Raw genomic sequence first — 18222 nt, forward strand, 5'->3', positions numbered from 1 at the left:
AGAAGTTTTCTTGCTGTCTGACTGAAACTTTGGCACAGCCACTTGGAGCATTCCTGTCCTGACCTTCCCAGGATCCATTTCATGGCTGGGTGTGTGCAGGAGATGAGGAGGCTCTCTCTCTCTCAGGGTTCCTGGGGAGCCTGTGCTGGCAGGAGGAAGCTGGTGGGAGCTGATAGTGCAGGACTCAGTGTCCAAGCACTGGGGAAGCACAGCAACAGGAAAAATCTCATTTTAGCTGCCAGGGAGACTCTGGCTGGATGGGGCTTGGAGCAACATGGAAGGTGGAAGGTGTCCCTGCCCATGGCAGGAGGGGGAAGGAGATGAGCTTTAAAGTGCCTTCCAACCCAAACCATTCCATGATTTTATGAATGTCTCCTCTCAGAACATCCCCCTCCTGAGCATTCCCAGCCCTCTGCTTTAAGAGAAGCCTTTGCCACTGAGCTTTGTGTGATGAGCTGAGTGACCAAGTGCTCAGCAAACTGTGAGAACTTGTTTTCAGTCCCACTCCCTGTGCTGTCTTCTGTGGAATTACTTGTGGCTGGCATGGAAAAGCAAAACAAGGCTTGGCCATGTCCAGAGCAGCTGGGACTGGCTGCCTTCACCTGGAGAAACCTGTCCTGTGGTGCTGGGATTGTGCTGGGAGGGTCTGTCAAGGTCTCCCTGGTTGTTTCATACCATTGTGCCAAATGAGAGGAACAATCAGTGGTTTCATACTTTAACTACCAAGAGAATAAAACAACCTGGTTTGTGAGCAGGGACAGGACATGAGGGAAGGGCTGGAGCTGTGCCAGGGGTGGAAATCAGGGAAAGGTTCTTCCCCAGAGGGTGCTGGGCACTGCCCAGGCTGCCCAGGGAATGGGCGCAGCCCTGAGGCTGCCAGAGCTCCAGGAGTTTTTGAACAGCACTCCAGAGATGCCCAGGGTGGGGTTTTGGGCTGTTTGTACAGGCCCAAGAGTTGGACTGGATGATCCTTGTGGGTCCCCTCCAGCTCAGGACATTCTATAATTCTGTGATTCTGTGCTTTGTTCTGGATGGGTCACGGTGCCAGGCACTGCTGTGATTTCCTTTCCCTCTCCCAGACTCTGGGGTGCTGCACTGCCCTCGGCTGGGCCCTGGGCCCTGAGGGAGCCTGAGCAGCTCTGCCTGCTCTGAGTGGGGTGTAACAGCTCTGGCTGCTCTGAGCACAGTCTCCACAGCTGCCACCTGCTCCTGCTGCTGCCAGCAGAAGCTGTGAGGGCCTAAAAAGCCATGTTAGTGACCCTGGGACCCACAGTGATCCAGGGGCCCTGTTAGTGACCCTGGGGCCCACAGTGATCCATGGGCTCAGTGTGCTGCTGCAGGGGGGCTCTGCAGCCCTCCCCACCTCCCACAGCATGTGACAAACATCTGAGGGGCAGCAGGAGCTCTGCCCCACGCAGAATCGTGTCCTGACCTGGCTCTTTAACATCTGCTGAGAGGCTGATGGAATATTTCCCCCTCTCCAGGACCCAGCTCTGCTGCTGGAGCAGCAGCTCCTGCTGCCAGGCTGCCTGTGAAGAGCCAATTGACGGCAGCCAGACTTTGAAGTGACAGCTCCTAATGACTCGTCTAGCTCAGGAATATTTCAGGGCATATTCCTGTAGCTCCTGCCTGCCTGCCTGCCTGGAGAACACCACCAGCAAATCAAGAACTTGATGAAGTTTCAAATGGCGGCCAAATGGTGGCGAGGGGGCCTGAAATGTGGCAACAAAGCCATCAGTAGGGGACTGAAACACTGGACACAACCCCAGCAAAAAGGGACAATCTGAGTGGGCTTGCAGTGCTTCCCTGTCACTGCCCTGCCCTGTGCTCCCCCTGTGAGCTCTGGGGACACAGAGCCTGCTGCTGTGGGGGTGACAGGGACAGTCTGATCTGTACCATTGGCTCTGCCACCATTCCCGAGGCCATGGCAGGCTTGGAGGGGGATGAGGAGCTGGCTGAGGACTGCTGCACTGCAGCTCACCTCTTCCCCAGTGCAGCATCCCAGGATTTATCAGGCAGCCAGCTGCCTTTCCAGAATCCCTGTTGCAAAGGGCTCTGCTTGCTGCTGCCCTCCCTGCTGCCCCTCAGGGTTTGCTCAGGGGACATTCCCTCTTGTCTCTGTGGTGCTGCTGTGGGGTTCTAATATTTGATTTCTGTTCCATCCAGTCCCCATTCCCTCCTCCAAAGCTGAGCAGCTTTGCTAAATGAACATCTCACTGGCTGGGGTTTAATGGAACCCTTCCTCCTCCTCTGCAGCTGCTGCCCAGTGCTCCCTCCTGCCCTCACCTCTGAGACCCACCACAGCCCCCCGTGCCCAATTTCCAGCCCTCAGCTAATCAGATTTACATTTCTGATGCTCCTCAATTGAGAGAAAATGAGATCAGCAGTTGGTGGGAGCCTCACGTGGTCTCTTGTAGCCCCAGAGCTGCTGCTCTCCTCCAGCAGCACCTCTTGTACCAATCCATCACTTGAGAGCGTGCTCCCTGCAAAGCCCTGCAGAAGCAGAACAATATATCCTCACAAACACTCCTGCAAGAGAAAAAACGAGCAGAAAATGGACAGAGAAGCCTGCAAGTATCTGCTGGGCTGCTGTGAGTGATGTTTGCTGTGTGGGGAGGCAGTAATCCAGCCAGTGAGAGTGAGGTGATCACCATCACCCTGCTCTGGGTTCTGCCACCTCCTGGAGCTGCCCTTCCAGGGGCATTGGCTGTGGGAGGATGTTCCATGCCTCAGGCTGCAGGTCAGAACAGCCAGGAGCTGCTCTTACGGCTGAAGTGATCCCAAACTCTCCCTGATGCCCAGATTTTCCATGAACCACCAGAGAGCTTAGGAGGAAGAACCTGTGACAAGGAAGATGTCCCTGGGCTCTTGGCAGGGTCAGGCTGGTGGCTGTGTCTGGCAGAAGGTGGCAGAAGGTCAGGTCAATGTCCCCACTGCCTTGGTGAGGGGGTCCAGAGCCTGAGGAAATATCTGTGCCCTCACAGGTGACAAGAGAGGAAGGGGATAGCCAAGTCCTGGGGGCTGGTGGCATCACCCCAGTCCCACACTGCACCTCACAGAGAATTTCCAGCCTCTCCAACTTCCACTTGTGCCATTCCAACTTTGTTTAAATGCAACAGGTAGCTGGAATGAGTAATGGCTGCTGGAGTGCTGAGAGAGCCATCAAACATGTTGTGTTTTCTCTGTGGGGAGTGGGTGGAAGGAAAGCTAAATTACATCTTGGGATATTAAATATAACTCTGCACATTAAACTCGGAGTTATCCATGAATCTCTTTAATGACAGCACAAGCTACTTCACAGCAGTAAAAGTCAATGTTGCCACAATTAGACCACTATTGTCTTGCAGTTAATAGACTGCTCTAATCATGACTTTGTCATATTATTAATCGCTTTTGGGTTGGACTTTCACTAATTATCCCCTTTGGTAACTCAGTTTAGGCATTAGGAAGTCAGCAGGGACATCAAGCTGAAAGGCTGTTGGACCATATCTCTTCATTAGCTCCCATCCAGAATGAAACAAAACGGGGGTTCTGCTGAGGAGCTGCTCTGTGATCCATGGTGGGAAGGGTTGGATTAACCAAGGAGTGTTTGCCCTTTCCTCAGTTTGCTTTTAGCATCACAGTTTTAAACTGTAAACCATTGATTCTTTGTCCTGCCCTGGGCCGTTTGTCTTTGATTTAAAGGCAGTAAGAAGCAGTGACCTTGGAAATGTTGCAGGTTTGAGCTTTTTGGTGTGGTTCAGTAGCAAGGGGTTTGGATGTTACAAAACCAGTAAAAACAAGAAATCAAGTCAAAGGAGAAAAGGGATCAGTCTTGGGTGACATTGAGGGAATCCAGTCTTGTTTGTGCTCTTGGTGTCCCCATTGCTGTCAGCTTCAGGACTTTTCTGTGGTGGTGGTAACTAGTGGGATATAAAATAGGTATATAATAAATATATAAGCTCAATGGCTTATCCTAAACATACCAGCTCAAGCAGGTAGATCACAGAATCATGGAACATTGAGGGGTTGGAATGAACCTTAAAGATCATCTGGCCCCTAATCCCTGCCATGGGTAGGGACACCTCATGCCAGACCATGTTGCTCAAAGTCTTGGCCTGGCTTTGAGCGCTTCCAGGGGTGAATCCTGTCAGTGTCCATGTTCATCCCTTCCCTGCTCCTCATTGCTCTGAGGGAGCTCTGTCACTGCTGCCCTGCAGCCAAAGCATTTTCCAGCCGAAGGTTCCTCGGGGAAGCAGTGCTTTCTCCCAGAGGGAGCCAGGCTGGAAAACAGCCATGTTAATTTGTGTTTGTAACCTCCTTCTTTTAAGCTTTATCTTTTCAATTACAAGCTGTAATAATACCAATTTTCCAGTTTCTCCCATGTCTCCCATGGGAACTGGGTGAGGATGAGGGAGCAGCACTGAGTTCCACAGGACTGGGGTGAGGAATGGCTGGAGCTGCTCTGCGCTTGTACCACAGCTCTTACCTGATAACAAAGTGGCAAATAACTGTGAATTTTTAAGAGGGAAACAGAACAAAACCATATTTCTTGTCGTGTTTTTCCCCAGGTGGGACATTGCTCAGAATGATGATGTGAGCCTCCCTTGTGAGCAGTTGGGATCTGAGCTGTTCCTGCATTAGACAGAGCCCTTCCTCACTGCTGGATGCAGGCACATTTTCCCTCTCTTCCCCAAATCTTGGATCCAAACCTTGAAAAAGGGGGATAATATCAACCAAGGAGCTCGTTCTTCCCCTGTGCTCAGGTGTCATTTTGGGGGAACTGGCCTTACCTCCACTCATTCCAGGGAAACCAAAGCAGCCTCTGGCCCCAGAGCATTTTCTGTTAGGTGAAGAATTATGTTTTTACAGTTTCTTGTAAGTTAAAGGACATTTAAAGCGTAGCATTTTCAATACCAGGTATTTTTGAGAAAGTAACAGGTATTTTCAAATTCATCAGAGAAAGCTCATTAACTCAATGAAGGTCAACTCTGTCCAATTGATATTTAAGTTTAATAAGTCACAAAAAAGTCTTGAAGAATTCAGTGTCATCTTCAAACAACCCAATATTCTAAGCAGGCAGATGCTTAAAAACTGTCTGTAAAAGCCTGATCCCTTCCACTCGTGCTCTGTGTCAGCTGTCAGAGGAAGGAGTAGGAGGTCATGCATAAAAGTATCTGTGAATCCTGTCAGATGCATTATGAATGCCAGCCCTGCAAGGAGTGACAGGAGCCAGGATCTTTCTCAAGCTGGCAACAGGTTTTCTGAAAGGATAATTGATTATTTCTGATGGTTCCCATTAATGAGCCCGGTGTGCTGGCAGAGACATGCAGCCTATAAAACTCCTTGGAATGGGTGGAAATATCTTTAAAAAATCTTCCCTGTCACGCAGCAATTCCCAGCAGTGAGAGATTCTGCATTGCAATGATTTCCTTTGTACCAACACAGAGGTATTTGCAAAGTCCAGGTTCTTGAGTTTTCTTATGAATGTTTGACACTGAGTTTCCTGGGCACAATTCCAAGATTTAACTCAAAAGATAGTGAAGTGGAACCTCTGTGCTCTCAGCTTTGGTGAGAATACATTTAGGCAAATCTCTGAGGAAGCTCTGCTGCTGGTACAACCTTATTTATTATTGAGTAAGATGGGATCTGTTTATTCCCCCCAGCAGCGATTTGTGTTTCCACCTCAGAGCTACAACAGAAAATAAATGACCTGTACAGGAGGCTGGGAAGGGAAAGAGAAGTTGCAAAAACCTCTGGGTGATGTTTATCCTCCCCGTCCCATCCCTTCTAGCCCTTCCCTTGGAGTCAAAAACCCACAGGCAGCCAGGGAGCTTTGCCTGGAGCTCCTGCTGGATTTGCTGGGCTCGGTAATTTTGTGGAAAAACAAAATCCTGCAGGATATCAGGAACAACAGATGGCTCCCAGGCACTGTGCAGGGCTGGCTTCTTCGGGTGTGGATGTCACATTTTGTGTCTGGTGCTGCCTGGAGATTTCATTTATCCCAAATTTGCAGGGGCTGCTGCACTCCCTGAGAGACCTGAGCAAAATTTGATGGTACAAATGTGCTCCTGAGCACTTTGCTGTCATGGTTCACCAGTGGTGGGTGGTGGGTTTGTTGTTTTGTTGTGATTTTGGGGGTTTTTTTCCATAATTTTTACATTCAGCTATTTATTCAAGATTAAAAACCAAGTCTTTCCTCATATTTCACAGATTTTTCTCAGCCTTAACATCAAGGCAAGATTAGATGGGGGTCTGGGCAACCTGGTCTGGTGGAAGGTGTCCCTGCCCATGGCAGGGGGTGGAATGAGATGATTTACAAGGTTCCTTCCAACCCAAACCATCCTGTGGTTCTATGATTAAATGTCCTATTACAGCTTTACAAACTAAACTGCATGATCAAAGGGAACAGGAGGTGTTTTATGGCTCCTGTTTAAGGTAAAGCACATCAGGATTCACACTTGGAGCAGCTGTGATGCAGCCCAGGGGGAGTTCCCCAGCTCAGAAATGCTCAGGGCACCCACCCCATTCCTTGGGGCTCAGGTGGAGAATTCAAACTCACACAAAACATTTATGGTCCAGGGATAAACAGAAATAAAATGGATAAGAGGTAATGCTTGTTCCATATAAACCTTTGCAGGTTTTGGTGATTTTTTTGTTTGTCCTTCTGTCCTGACTTGCACTTGAGTAGTTTAAGGAGTGTGGCTTTAGTGGGCACTACAAATAACACAGCCATCAAGGAAGTGTCCACGAGCTCCATTTCATGATGGAATTCTCCACAGTCCTGATGCTGCAGATTTGCCTCCAGAACAAATCCTGCCTCCACCATCAGGGACTGGTATTCCTTGGAATCCTGAGCTCTCAAAGTTTTGGTCTGCATGAGGATCTGGGAATTAATACACTGTAGGAAAGGAAGCAAAAATAACCAGTGTTTTCTCTTTGTGCAGTGCTGTGAATCATTTCACAGCCTAGATGACGTGTGTATATATATATATATATTTTTTTTTAATATATATATATTTATATACACACACACATATATATATATCTTCATTTTCCATTTTTCCTGATTCGTCAGCCACATATATGGAAGCTCTTTCCAGAAAAAGACTGAAATTCAGCACACATGAGGTAAAAGTGTCTCTGAGCATCAGAGCACACACACAGCTCCTGTGCTGCTCAGAGTTGTGTAGCACTTTCTGTACAAACTCCCGCTATGTTTGGTTTCTCTGCATCAGCAGCTTGTGATTATTTTTTCCCTGCTGTTGGTATTTATTTTGTATTCCCTATGGGCACATCTGGACAAGATGTGGGTGCTGACAGTACAATAACAATGCACTCCCAGGACCCTGGGAGATGGATTTTTTCAGTCCTGTGCCTGAGCAGCTGTGACACGAAGCAAAAAGGCACACAGCACCGAGCTTGTTCCTATCATGGAATTGTACAGATCTTCTTGATTTCAGGCTCAGCAGTTTGCTGATGCTGCAGAACAAACCAAGGATGGTGTTTTATAGCCAGTTTAAGCATCAGAGTGTAAAACTTCACAGCTCTGTCCATATGGAGACACCCATTTTCTCCCCAGGTGTGTCCTGAGCCTGTCAGGGGGTGCTCACTTGGCCTTGGCTCTGAGCTGAGAGCTCTCCATTAGTTGTGATTTAAGTCAGTTTGGACCATTTCTTCCTTTTACTTACGATCTTCTCACCATCTGTCTCTTCTTCTCTCCTTTCCCATCCCTCCCTGTCGCTGTCCTTGTCTCCCTCAGAGCTCTCCGTCAGCCTCCTTGCAGTGATAGTCATTGTGTGTGGCCTGGCCCTGGTGGCAGTGTTTGTGTTTCTCTTTTGGAAGCTGTGCTGGGTTCCCTGGAGGAACAAGGCCCTTTCCTCCCACCTGGCCGTGCTGAGGAGCGAGGCAGGCCACAAGGACAGCATGGCAGACAAGCTCAAGGACACGGGGGCCATCAGCTTCCTGGAGGCAGCTGTGAAGATCAGCCACACCTCCCCTGACATCCCCGCAGAGGTCCAGATGTCCATGAAGGATCACATCATGAGGCGCACGCGGATCCAGAGGCAAACCACGGAGCCAGCCTCTTCCACCAGGTGAGGGATGGGGTGGGATCCATGGGGTGGGATGGGATGTGATCCTTGGGATCCATGTGGTGGGATGGGATGGGATGAGATGAGATGGGATGGGATCCATGGGATGGGATCCATGTGATGGGATGAGATCCATGATATGGGTTCCATGGGATGGGATCCATGGGATGGGATGAGATGGGATCCATGGGATGGGATGGGATCCATGGGATCCACGGGATCCATGGGATGGGATCCATGGGATGGGTTCCATAGGATGGGATGGGATCCATGGGATCCATGGGATGGGATGGGATCTGCAGATGGTAGATGCAGCTCCTCCTGAGGGGCAGCTCTGATCTCTGTGACAGTGACAGGACCCAGGGAATGGCTGGAGATGGGTCAGGGGTGTATAGGGTGGATATCAGGGAAAGGTTCTTCCCCCAGAGGGTGCTGGCACTGCCCAGGCTCCCCAGGGAATGGGTGCAGCCCTGAGGCTGCCTGAGCTCCAGGAGCCTTTGGACAGCACTCCCAGGGATGCCCTGGGGGGATTGTTGGGGTGTCTGTGCAGGGATAAGAGCTGGACTTGATGATCCCTGTGGGTCCCCTCCAGCTCAGGATATTCCATGATTCTGGTGGCTGGGGCTGAGGTGCTCAGCAGGGACACTGCTCTGTGAGCAGCTGGAGAGCTGGGAGGATTGCTGGATGGAGCCACAGGTTCAGAGACCACCAGGGAGACTAAAGAGAGCACCTACACAGCAGATTACTGTCCAAAGCTTGGCCATTAACCAATGAATGTGTTAAGACTGTGGCTCTTTTAAAAAATCAGGGATTCAAGCCCTGTTACAGCAACTTGACCTCATTGTGTCAAGTCACCCACAAGCTTTGGCCACTTTAATTTTGTTCCAATATGAGAGGCAGGCTGAAGTATCAATGATGTACCCTGTCAGACAGAATTAGACCTTTTGGCTCTCTCTCTCTGTTGTGGCTCCTGGCAGAAACAATCAGATCAGCACAATTGATGGATTGCTCGCTGCACAAGCCCTGAACCAGCTGTGCTCGGTGCTTGTGCTCAGATGGGGACAGAGACATCAACATCATCCTCAGGAAGTCAGGAAAAGGCTGTGTCAACCTCCCTCTCAGCTTGGACACTGAGAGAGATTTAGATTAGATGTTAGAAAGGGGATCTTTACTCAGAGTGGGGTGAGGCCCTGGCACAGGGTGCCCAGAGCAGCTGTGGCTGCCCCATCCCTGGAAATGTCCCAAGGCCAGGCTGGAGCAACCTGGGATAGTGGAAAGTGCCCCTGCCCATGGCAGGGAGTGGAATGAGCTGAGCTTTGATGCTCTTTTCCAACACAAACCGTTCTGTGAAATGCAGCATCTCTCCTTGACACAGAAGGAGGTGAAACAGGGACAGGAAAGAGGGATCACAGGGTCCTGGCTGTGGCCCAGCACTTCTGTTTGCCTCGCTGGCCGTGCCTGGGATGTGCACAGGAGTGTGACAGGGAAATCAGGCACTGCTCAGAAAATTGGCTGCACTTTTGCAGGATTAGTGAGGCACTGATGGCAGACCCCTGTTTGAAGGAGCTGAGTTAGATCAGCACGGTGCCACCTGCATTTGTGAGCCACACTCTTCGATTTATCCACACTGCTTTTTGGGCAGCTGATTTCCTCTCTGCATGCACACTCTCCTTCTGCTTTTATTACACCTTTCCAACAGAGGAGGAAAAAACCCTCAGCCAGTCTGAATTAGGACAAACAAAGTGGGACTTAGCTGTACGTGGGCAGGTTTCAAACACACTTTCTCCTTGGCAGGTTCCTCTGATTTACAGCCCAGCCTAACCCTGTCCAAAATACCTCTGAGGAGCCTGCCAAGGTCTCCAGGCATCACTGAAGGCTAATGGTCTGGGTGTAGAGTTTTTAGTTTGGTTAAATAACTCTATAAACTGCTCTTGTAAACACCAGTTAATCTGAAATAATGCCCTCAGTCCACAGAAAGCTTTTATGCTTTGTTCAGATAAAGCTGTGCTTACATACATCTTGTGCTGGAGGAGAGCTGAAGGCAAGAGACTCTTCCTGCCGAGGCTGTGCCTCCCTCCCTGTCAACAATTATCTATCAGTTTCTGATGAGTCTGTTGGAAAAGTCTGGAAGCAGCAATACCCAGCAAATCCAGGCTGGGCAAGGCTTGAAGCAAACTGATCTAGGGGAAGGTGTCCCTGCCTGTGGCAGGGGATGAGCTTTAAAACACTGAACCCAAATCATTCTGTGGTTCTATGAAGAAAGCCTCACCTTCTGAACTGGTGATGGATCCCTCACAAAAAGAAAAAAGCAAAAAAAAAGGGTTTTTTTGTCTGGGAGAGCTTAGGGCGAATGATCCTAAGTAGGCTTTGATCAGGCCAGAGTGAAGGGTGGTGGCGGCTTTGGTTGCTATTAGTTGTAGGTTGACCAGTCCTTCTAGGCCTATTATTTTGTATCAGGAGAGGTCGATTAGGTGGGAGGCAATGTTTTGTCCTCTGTTGAGGAAATTTGTTATGCTGAGGCAGTGGATTAAAGGGTTAAAGTATCGTAGGGATGTGGAGAAGTATCTTGGAAGTGTAAGGACTGAGGTGGGGAAAGTCTCCATGTGGTGCTGTCTGTGGTTTGGGTAAGGAGTTGTTGGGACCCATCTGTCCAGTTGTGGGCTGTCACTTGTGCCACAGGTGAGAAAACACAGCTTGTGCTGGAATTTAAAATGCTCTGGAATTTAATAAATTTGCTGGATTGGATCCTTGCAGGTTTTTGGAGGTGCTCCCTCCATGACACACCCATTTTCAGTGCAGAGCTCAGGAGCACCTATGGAGCTCGTTCTGTGCTGATTTTTGAGTCCAGGGACAAAAAAGGACTTGAAAGCCATGTCCTTGGAAACCCACAGAGCTGTTGTTGTCTCCCTCCTGCAGGCACATCTCCTTCAAGAGGCACCTGCCCCGGCAGATGCACGTGTCCAGCATGGACTACGGGCTGGAGGCGCCGGCCGTGGCCGAGCAGCCCACCAGCATCGGCCGCATCAAACCCGAGCTCTACAAACAGAAGACCGTGGACACCGAGGACCCCAAGAAAGAGGCAGAGAAAACCTGCGGGAAAATCAACTTCACTCTCAAGTACGACTACGAGAACGAGACACTGACCGTCCGGATTCTCAGGGCTTTTGACTTGCCAGCCAAAGACTTCTGTGGCAGCTCGGATCCCTACGTGAAGATCTACCTCCTGCCCGACCGCAAGCGCAAGTTCCAGACGCGCGTGCACAGGAAGACTCTGAACCCCACCTTCGACGAGTCCTTCCACTTCCCCGTGCCCCACGAGGAGCTGGCGAGCAGGAAGCTCCACCTGAGCGTCTTTGACTTTGACAGGTTCTCCAGGCACGACATGATTGGAGAAGTCATCTTGGAGAACCTGTTCGAGGACTCGGACCTCTCGCGGGAGACTTCCATCTGGAGGGACATTCAGTACGCCACGACGGTGAGTATCTGCTGGGCAGGGTGGGGTAAATCAATCCTTCATGGCTCCCAGCTGATGGTTCCTCACCTCCTGTTAGCCCAGGGACCTGCAGCCATGGCCCAGCTCTCTGCCATGTGCACATGGGATGCCTTGGAGGGCTACCTAGACTGGGGGCTAGACAGATTAAAGAGAATAAAGTGGGTTTTTATAAAAGCTTCAATAGATGCAGCTTGGGCAGTCAAAAGAAGCCTGGCAGAGACTACACCCAAGATGAACAACAGTCACGAGTTTCTCAGACAGATAAAAGTTTGGTCTATTTGCACATCAGGGTTTAATTGTCCAATATAGCTTCAGGTGATGAAGTCATATTCCTCTGGTTTGCTTCCACCCCTCCATTAATTTCTGTTTATACTTTAATACTTGGTCACCCAAGGCAGAGGGTGACCTTGGTTCTCAGGCCTGGAAGGATTGTTTTGTCTGACAAAAATGTGAGGAGATTTTACTGACACTCTATGTGGAGTTCAGGGTTCTACACTAGTGCAGTACAGGATCTGAAAAATATAAAAGCTAAAAATTTAAGGCACCACATGATCACAGTAAGGAAGAGCTCTGCAGACCCAGTACCAGCCCTTTGGTGCTGAGAGGTGCTGGATGTGCTGCTGGCAACTCTTCCAGAGCTGATTTGGGTCTCTTAATAGTTCTGTTGAATTCCCTCTGGAAGACAAACCAAGCCTCAGAGAGGAAAAGTCCCAGCCCTTTCCGTGTCACACGGAGCTGGCAGGAGAAGCCAAGTGCTCACATTGATCACTGAGTGCAGAGCAGTGACATTAACCTCTCCATAATAGCTGTCTGCTCCTCCACTGCCCTCCCAGGAGGATCTGGCTGGTCCTCAGGGCGAGTGAACGATTGAACTGCTCTGCAGCTGGACACTAAATCAGCCATTGTCATTGTCATGTCACATTGTTATTCCTGAGACTGAAAGATGAGACATCCCCACCCCTGTGGCTGCAAGCGTGGGCCCTGTCACATATTTCCTGGTGACTGGCAGAATGCCACAACTTGCAAAAATCTGTCCTGCAGCTTCCCTCATAGCTCATCTCATACCTTTTGCTCCCCTGCTCTCTGTGCCGAGGAGGGAACTGTCAAACACAAATATTTACTGTGGCCAGCAGTGCCACAAGACATTTGCTTTGTAACTTTTTCTCATCAGTGTGTTCCCCACCAGCTGAACCTCTTGCTGACTTCCACCAGTGCTCATTCTCCTGCTGCAGGGTGTCCAGGACCTTCTGACAGCTCTGTGAAGCCCAGCAGGTGTGCACAGCCCTGTGTCCTGTGCCCAACGGGGTCCCAGGGCACTCAGGGGTCACATAGCACATCACCCACCCTGGAAAGGGCTCAGGGGCTGGTCTGGGAGGGCACAGAGAGCTTTGGACACAGGGATGGAGGTGGTGCCTGCCAAGAACCCTGGGGCAGTGATGGCAGTGTGCTGGAAGCTGCTGCTGTGCTGCCTTTTGAGCATCTTGCCTGGGAGAGCTGCGGGAAGGAGGCACAGGATCAGCCATGAGGAAAGCAACAGTTTGAGTTAGCAGGGTGCTCACAGCTCTTGGCTTCCAACCTGCAAACAGCCACGGCTGTTGTGATTGATGAGTGGTAATGAAAGCAGAAATGCTGGCAGAGAGGCAAGCAGGCACCAGGCACATCCTTCACCCCGAGAGGTGCTGCTGGAAGGGCAGCAAAGTGCACCTGATGTGCTGGTGCCTCCTGGAGGAACCTGCCTGTTGGTTCTGCAAGCAATAGTGGATGCTTTCCTGGCTAAATAATCTCATTTAATGGGGGAAAACCCCACAAAAGCAGGTGGAGACACACCAGCAGAAGGGTTGTTGAGGGAAAAGCTTCCAGAGAAGAATCTCATTTAATGGGGGAAAAACCCACAGAAGGAGGTGGAGATACACCAGCAGAAGGGCTGTTGAGGGAGGATCCCCAAGAGAAGAATCTCATTTAATGGGGGAAAACCTCACAGAAGCAGAAGGGCTGTTGAGGAAAAAGCCTCCAGAGAAGGTGTGAGGGGAGCAGAGCCAACCCCATGGCCAAGGTGTGTTGAGCAAGAGCACGGCAGAGCTGTTGCAGAAACATCCAGCACCACGTTTGGCTCCATCCCCTCACCCTCTCTGTGCCATTCTTAAGGAATGTGCTGCTCCTGGAACATCTCAGCCAGCTGTAGCACACCCAAGGACATTTCTGTTTAATCAAAATTGAGAAGGGTAAATACACTTTGCACAAAACCCCCAAGAAAGCTCTGGGTGCCTAATAATGCATGAGATCAATGGTGTGGGTAAGAGGGTAGGAACACACTTAAGAACTGATCTGGTCAAGTAGCCAGCACTCAGCTGCTTAATTAATGACTGTACAGCTTGTGAATCAGGGAAACATCTTTGGTTTCTAGTCTATTGATTCAGAGCTTCCATTATTTCCTAAAAGGTACTGATATGAATTTTGGAAATGTCGCAATGTCTATAATCTGCAAGAAAATAATGTACCCACAGGACACGCTTTGCTCTCTTGTATTTATGGTTGCAAAGAAAAATCTCTTGACCTGATCCAATGAGGTCAAAGAATAAATTATGTTCATTTTATACCCTGAACGGGTCCTCTCAGTGCAAGGAGAGGAATAGCAGATGAGATGGTGTCCAGAGGGTGCTCTCACCATCTCACACAGGGCTGCTCTCTGCTGACATCTTGTCCAAGGTCTCCTGCCCTCGTCCCTCCCACACCAACTGAGAACAAAGAATGCATGAAAGAACAGACCCAATCAAAATTTTATATAATATTCATTAGTATTCTGCACATCTAAGTGGAATAAAGATTTAATCTTTGCCTTACCTGAGAATGAGCAGGAAATAATTTGGCAAAAACCTCATCCATCAACAAGATCTATTCCCCTAACACTTAGCAAAGCTTTAAGTGCATTTACTTGTCTTTCTAGTTCCATCACTCTACTCCTAACAGCCACAATTTCTCTTCAGCAGATCATTATATCACATTGAAAGGAATCAAACACACTGTTTCCCAAAATAAACTGCTTGTTTGCTCTACAGATGTGGGATCTGTATGTAGAGAAATAAGATTTTTTTTAAAATCCATTTTTAGAAGGTGTTTGGAAATCTTTCTGCTGACTTCAGATGATGATGCTTTCTAGTTTAAATCAGACATTTGGTTTGTTTATTTTTCCCTGACTTCCCATGGGCAAGGCAATGATGGAAAGGGCTTTTAGGAGGTGTAGTTGATGAAGCTACAGGTACAAGAAGTGCTAAGAGCCATGGATAAAAGTTATTTGATGGGGCACTAAAAGAGTGAATTGTGTTGTCTTCTGTGTAATCCTAAAGTACCAGACATTTCTGAGTGCCATCTGCTGGTTAATTCCCCATTTATACTCACAAACACACAGCCCCACGCTGTGCCTGCTCCTTGAGGGCATCTCAAAGGGCTTGGTGGTCCAAATGTGGACACATCACAAACTAAAAGCTCAACAGACCTTTCTTGGCTGTCTTCTGGCTTAAAGTTTTACCCCTCAGTTGATAACTTCCCAAAAACTCATGCTCACCTTCAGAGAAAACCACTGTGTTACTGAAAGACATTTTCATTTTATGCAGAAATGTTGGGCACTGTCAGTCACAAACCTTCAAGACTGAATTCATCCCCACCCACGGCAGGGGGTTGAAACTAGAATATATTCAAGGTCTCTTCCAACCCAAACCAGTCTGTGATGTTATGAACTGATGGCACTGGCTGTCACAGAAAGTTTCTGAGGAGATTTCGGCAGTGCACAGCTGGAGAACACGGCGCCACTGCGTGTCAGGAGCTCATCTTTCTGTCACCTCACTGTGTTTGTCACATTCCTGGAGCAACCAGGCACCAGAGACATGTACAGTACATTCCAACAAGACTTGATACTAATTTGATTTCCTCACTGCATTGATTTGGTGTGAGATATCCCCTCTCCTCTGTGTGAGCAGTGGAGCAGGAGTGCTGTGCATTAGCTGTGCACAGCTGGGAGGGTGCAATAGGCAGCCCAGACTCCACTGAGGCAGAGGAAGATTGTCCTTAACTAAAATGTGGAGGTGTAACCTATTTTTCCCATTCTCTGCATTCATTTTTAGCCAAATCGTGTTGGGGTGCACTCAGATAAAGTAAAATACCCTTTGCTACAAATGTCAGAGCAGAAGAAATGCTGGGGTGGAGGAGGAGGCACCTGGCTGGTTCTGCACGTTTCCAATAAAATCTGTTCTCTGCTTTATTGAAGGAAAGCGTGGACCTGGGCGAGATCATGTTTTCCCTTTGTTATTTGCCAACTGCAGGTCGCCTCACCTTAACAGTCATCAAATGCAGGAATCTCAAAGCTATGGACATCACTGGTTACTCAGGTGGGTGTTTGGTGGCTGAGGAGGATCCCCTTGCAGCCACATCTCCTCCTCTTCCCTCGTTGTACCCTCAGTAGATGGTGGGGGAACCATCACAGGAATACCTGAGAAAGATTTGTCTGTGTTTTAACTGCAAACAAAATTTTTAAAGTAGACCATTTGCTATTTTTTTCCCATCCCACTCGAGGGTTTGAAGGGTCAGAGCTCTGATCCATCTTTTGGCTTGGACACTTAGATCTCTTGGAACCCTTTATAGCCAGACTCAACTCTTTCACCCTAAATCAGGAAAGGATCATGGCTCACCTGGATAAATCCCACTGGAATGTGCATTCCCCTGTGCAGTGCCCAGTAGTAAAACCTGAGGATCACAGACACCTATAGAGTGTTTGCATTTGCAGTTTCAAAGAGCTGACTCGCAAATTTAGCATGCACAAATTCAGGTTTTCATCATAAAATCCAATTTCTTTTCCAGACACCCACTTCAGAGTATTTGAATTTCATTGTACAAAAAGCAGTAACAACAGAGACCTTTGCAAAAAATGTTTCTGCTCAGCTGGAGCTTAATGCCATATGAAATGTCTGAGAATTGAGACTTCAGGTGAAGCCAGCTCAGCCTTTCTGCAATAATAATCATGCAGTGCTCGTTCTCTGGTGCCTGAAGTTCAGGTCACCACCCACACCAGTATGAGAAATGGAGGATTTTACTAGTGTGCAAATAAACTTTTTTTTCTAAAAGTCCATTTGAAGAGCACCTCTGGCTCATGGGAACTCACAGCCCATCCTCTGATAAAGCTGTTTCTATATTGCAAAAGTAACAAAACACATTTTCATCAACAAAAGGTCTTCTATCTCTTCCTCCCTAGATCCATATGTCAAAGTGTCTTTGCTCTGTGACGGGCGAAGACTGAAAAAGAAGAAAACCACCATAAAGAAAAACACACTTAATCCCACCTACAATGAAGCAATAATCTTTGACATTCCCCCCGAGAACATGGATCAAGTCAGCCTCCTTATCTCTGTCATGGATTATGATCGGTAGGTGGGAGGCTCTGGAGAGCTGGAGGGGAGAGCATCCCATTGGGTGCAGATTTTCCAGCTCAAATGCAATTTTCCACAGTGTTTTCCACAGTGTTTTCCTCATGGCAGGGCTCAGTGGTATCCACCTGTCTCTGATGATATATTGCTACAGTGACATTGATATTTGTGGTTATGGAAAAATAACGAGTTTGGCAAGGCTGCTCCTTGCTTTATGGCATTTCCTTGAGCGAGTGCCACTTTCCCCTTGGTTATTTATTGTCCTGCAACCCATTTTAGAAAGCAAATAATGTGAGCCTGAGCAGCTCTGGGTGTATGAATGATGTATTAATGAAGCTGGGGTTATTCTTGCTGTAGAGCACTGCTCACACCTCTGTGGCTGGACTGACCTGCAGAAATAATTTAAAAGCTGCTGTGGTGGTGGCAGGGCTGGGGCAGACAGCACAGCCCAGGATCACCAGCAGCAGGGTCCAGGTGTGGGCAGCCAGACAGAGGGATGGATGGATGGATGGATGGATGGATGGATGGACATTAGGAATAGGTAGGTGCGTCCCTGCACCCATTCATTGGGTGGACAGATGGATGGATGGATGACAGGAGGGAGGGAGGGAGGGAGGGAGGGAGGGAGGGAGGAAGGAAGGAAGGAAGGAAGGAAGGAAGGAAGGAAGGAAGGAAGGAAGGAAGGAAGGAAGGAAGGAAGGAAGGAAGGAAGGAAGGAAGGAAGGAAGGAAGGAAGGAAGGAAGGAAGGAAGGAAGGAAGGAAGGAAGGAAGGAAGGAAGGAAGGAAGGAAGGAAGGAAGGAAGGAAGGAAGGAAGGAAGGAAGGAATGGACAATGGATGGATGGATGGATGGATGGATGGATGGATGGAGGGATGGATGGATGGATGGATGGATGGATGGATGGATGGATGGATGGATGTACAGATGGTGAATGGGGTATGGGGGTTGGATGGATGATGATGGTGCCCCTTCTGTGCCGTTCCTCAGGGTGGGCCACAACGAGATCATCGGGGTTTGCCGCGTGGGGGTCAACGCTGAGGGGCTGGGCAGGGACCACTGGAACGAGATGCTGGCCTACCCCCGCAAGCCCATCGCCCACTGGCACCCGCTGGTGGAGGTGAAGAAATCCTTCAAAGAGGTGAGTGGGGTGTCCTTCCCTCCCAGTGCCTGGGCTGGGCGGGACTGGGCTGGCTCCAGGCTTTCAGAGAGCTCCTGCTCTCGCCTGGGATTTTCTGAGCAGAG

At 49.1% G+C, this 18222-nt stretch overlaps 1 protein-coding gene across 1 annotated transcript in view; it reads left to right on the plus strand.

Annotated features, from left to right (window-relative positions):
- Positions 1 to 18222, plus strand: part of SYT6 (synaptotagmin 6) — a 34504-nt gene that overhangs the window by 10774 nt on the left and 5508 nt on the right. Inside the window, exons 2-6 of the mRNA XM_058819432.1 lie at positions 7742 to 8075; positions 10989 to 11547; positions 15827 to 15947; positions 16808 to 16979; positions 17968 to 18118. Coding sequence (XP_058675415.1) covers positions 7742 to 8075; positions 10989 to 11547; positions 15827 to 15947; positions 16808 to 16979; positions 17968 to 18118 — 1337 coding nt within the window. The remainder of the gene's footprint in view (positions 1 to 7741; positions 8076 to 10988; positions 11548 to 15826; positions 15948 to 16807; positions 16980 to 17967; positions 18119 to 18222) is intronic.

The sequence above is a fragment of the Ammospiza caudacuta genome, chromosome 24 (assembly GCF_027887145.1).
Source record: "Ammospiza caudacuta isolate bAmmCau1 chromosome 24, bAmmCau1.pri, whole genome shotgun sequence".
NCBI lineage: Eukaryota > Metazoa > Chordata > Aves > Passeriformes > Passerellidae > Ammospiza > Ammospiza caudacuta.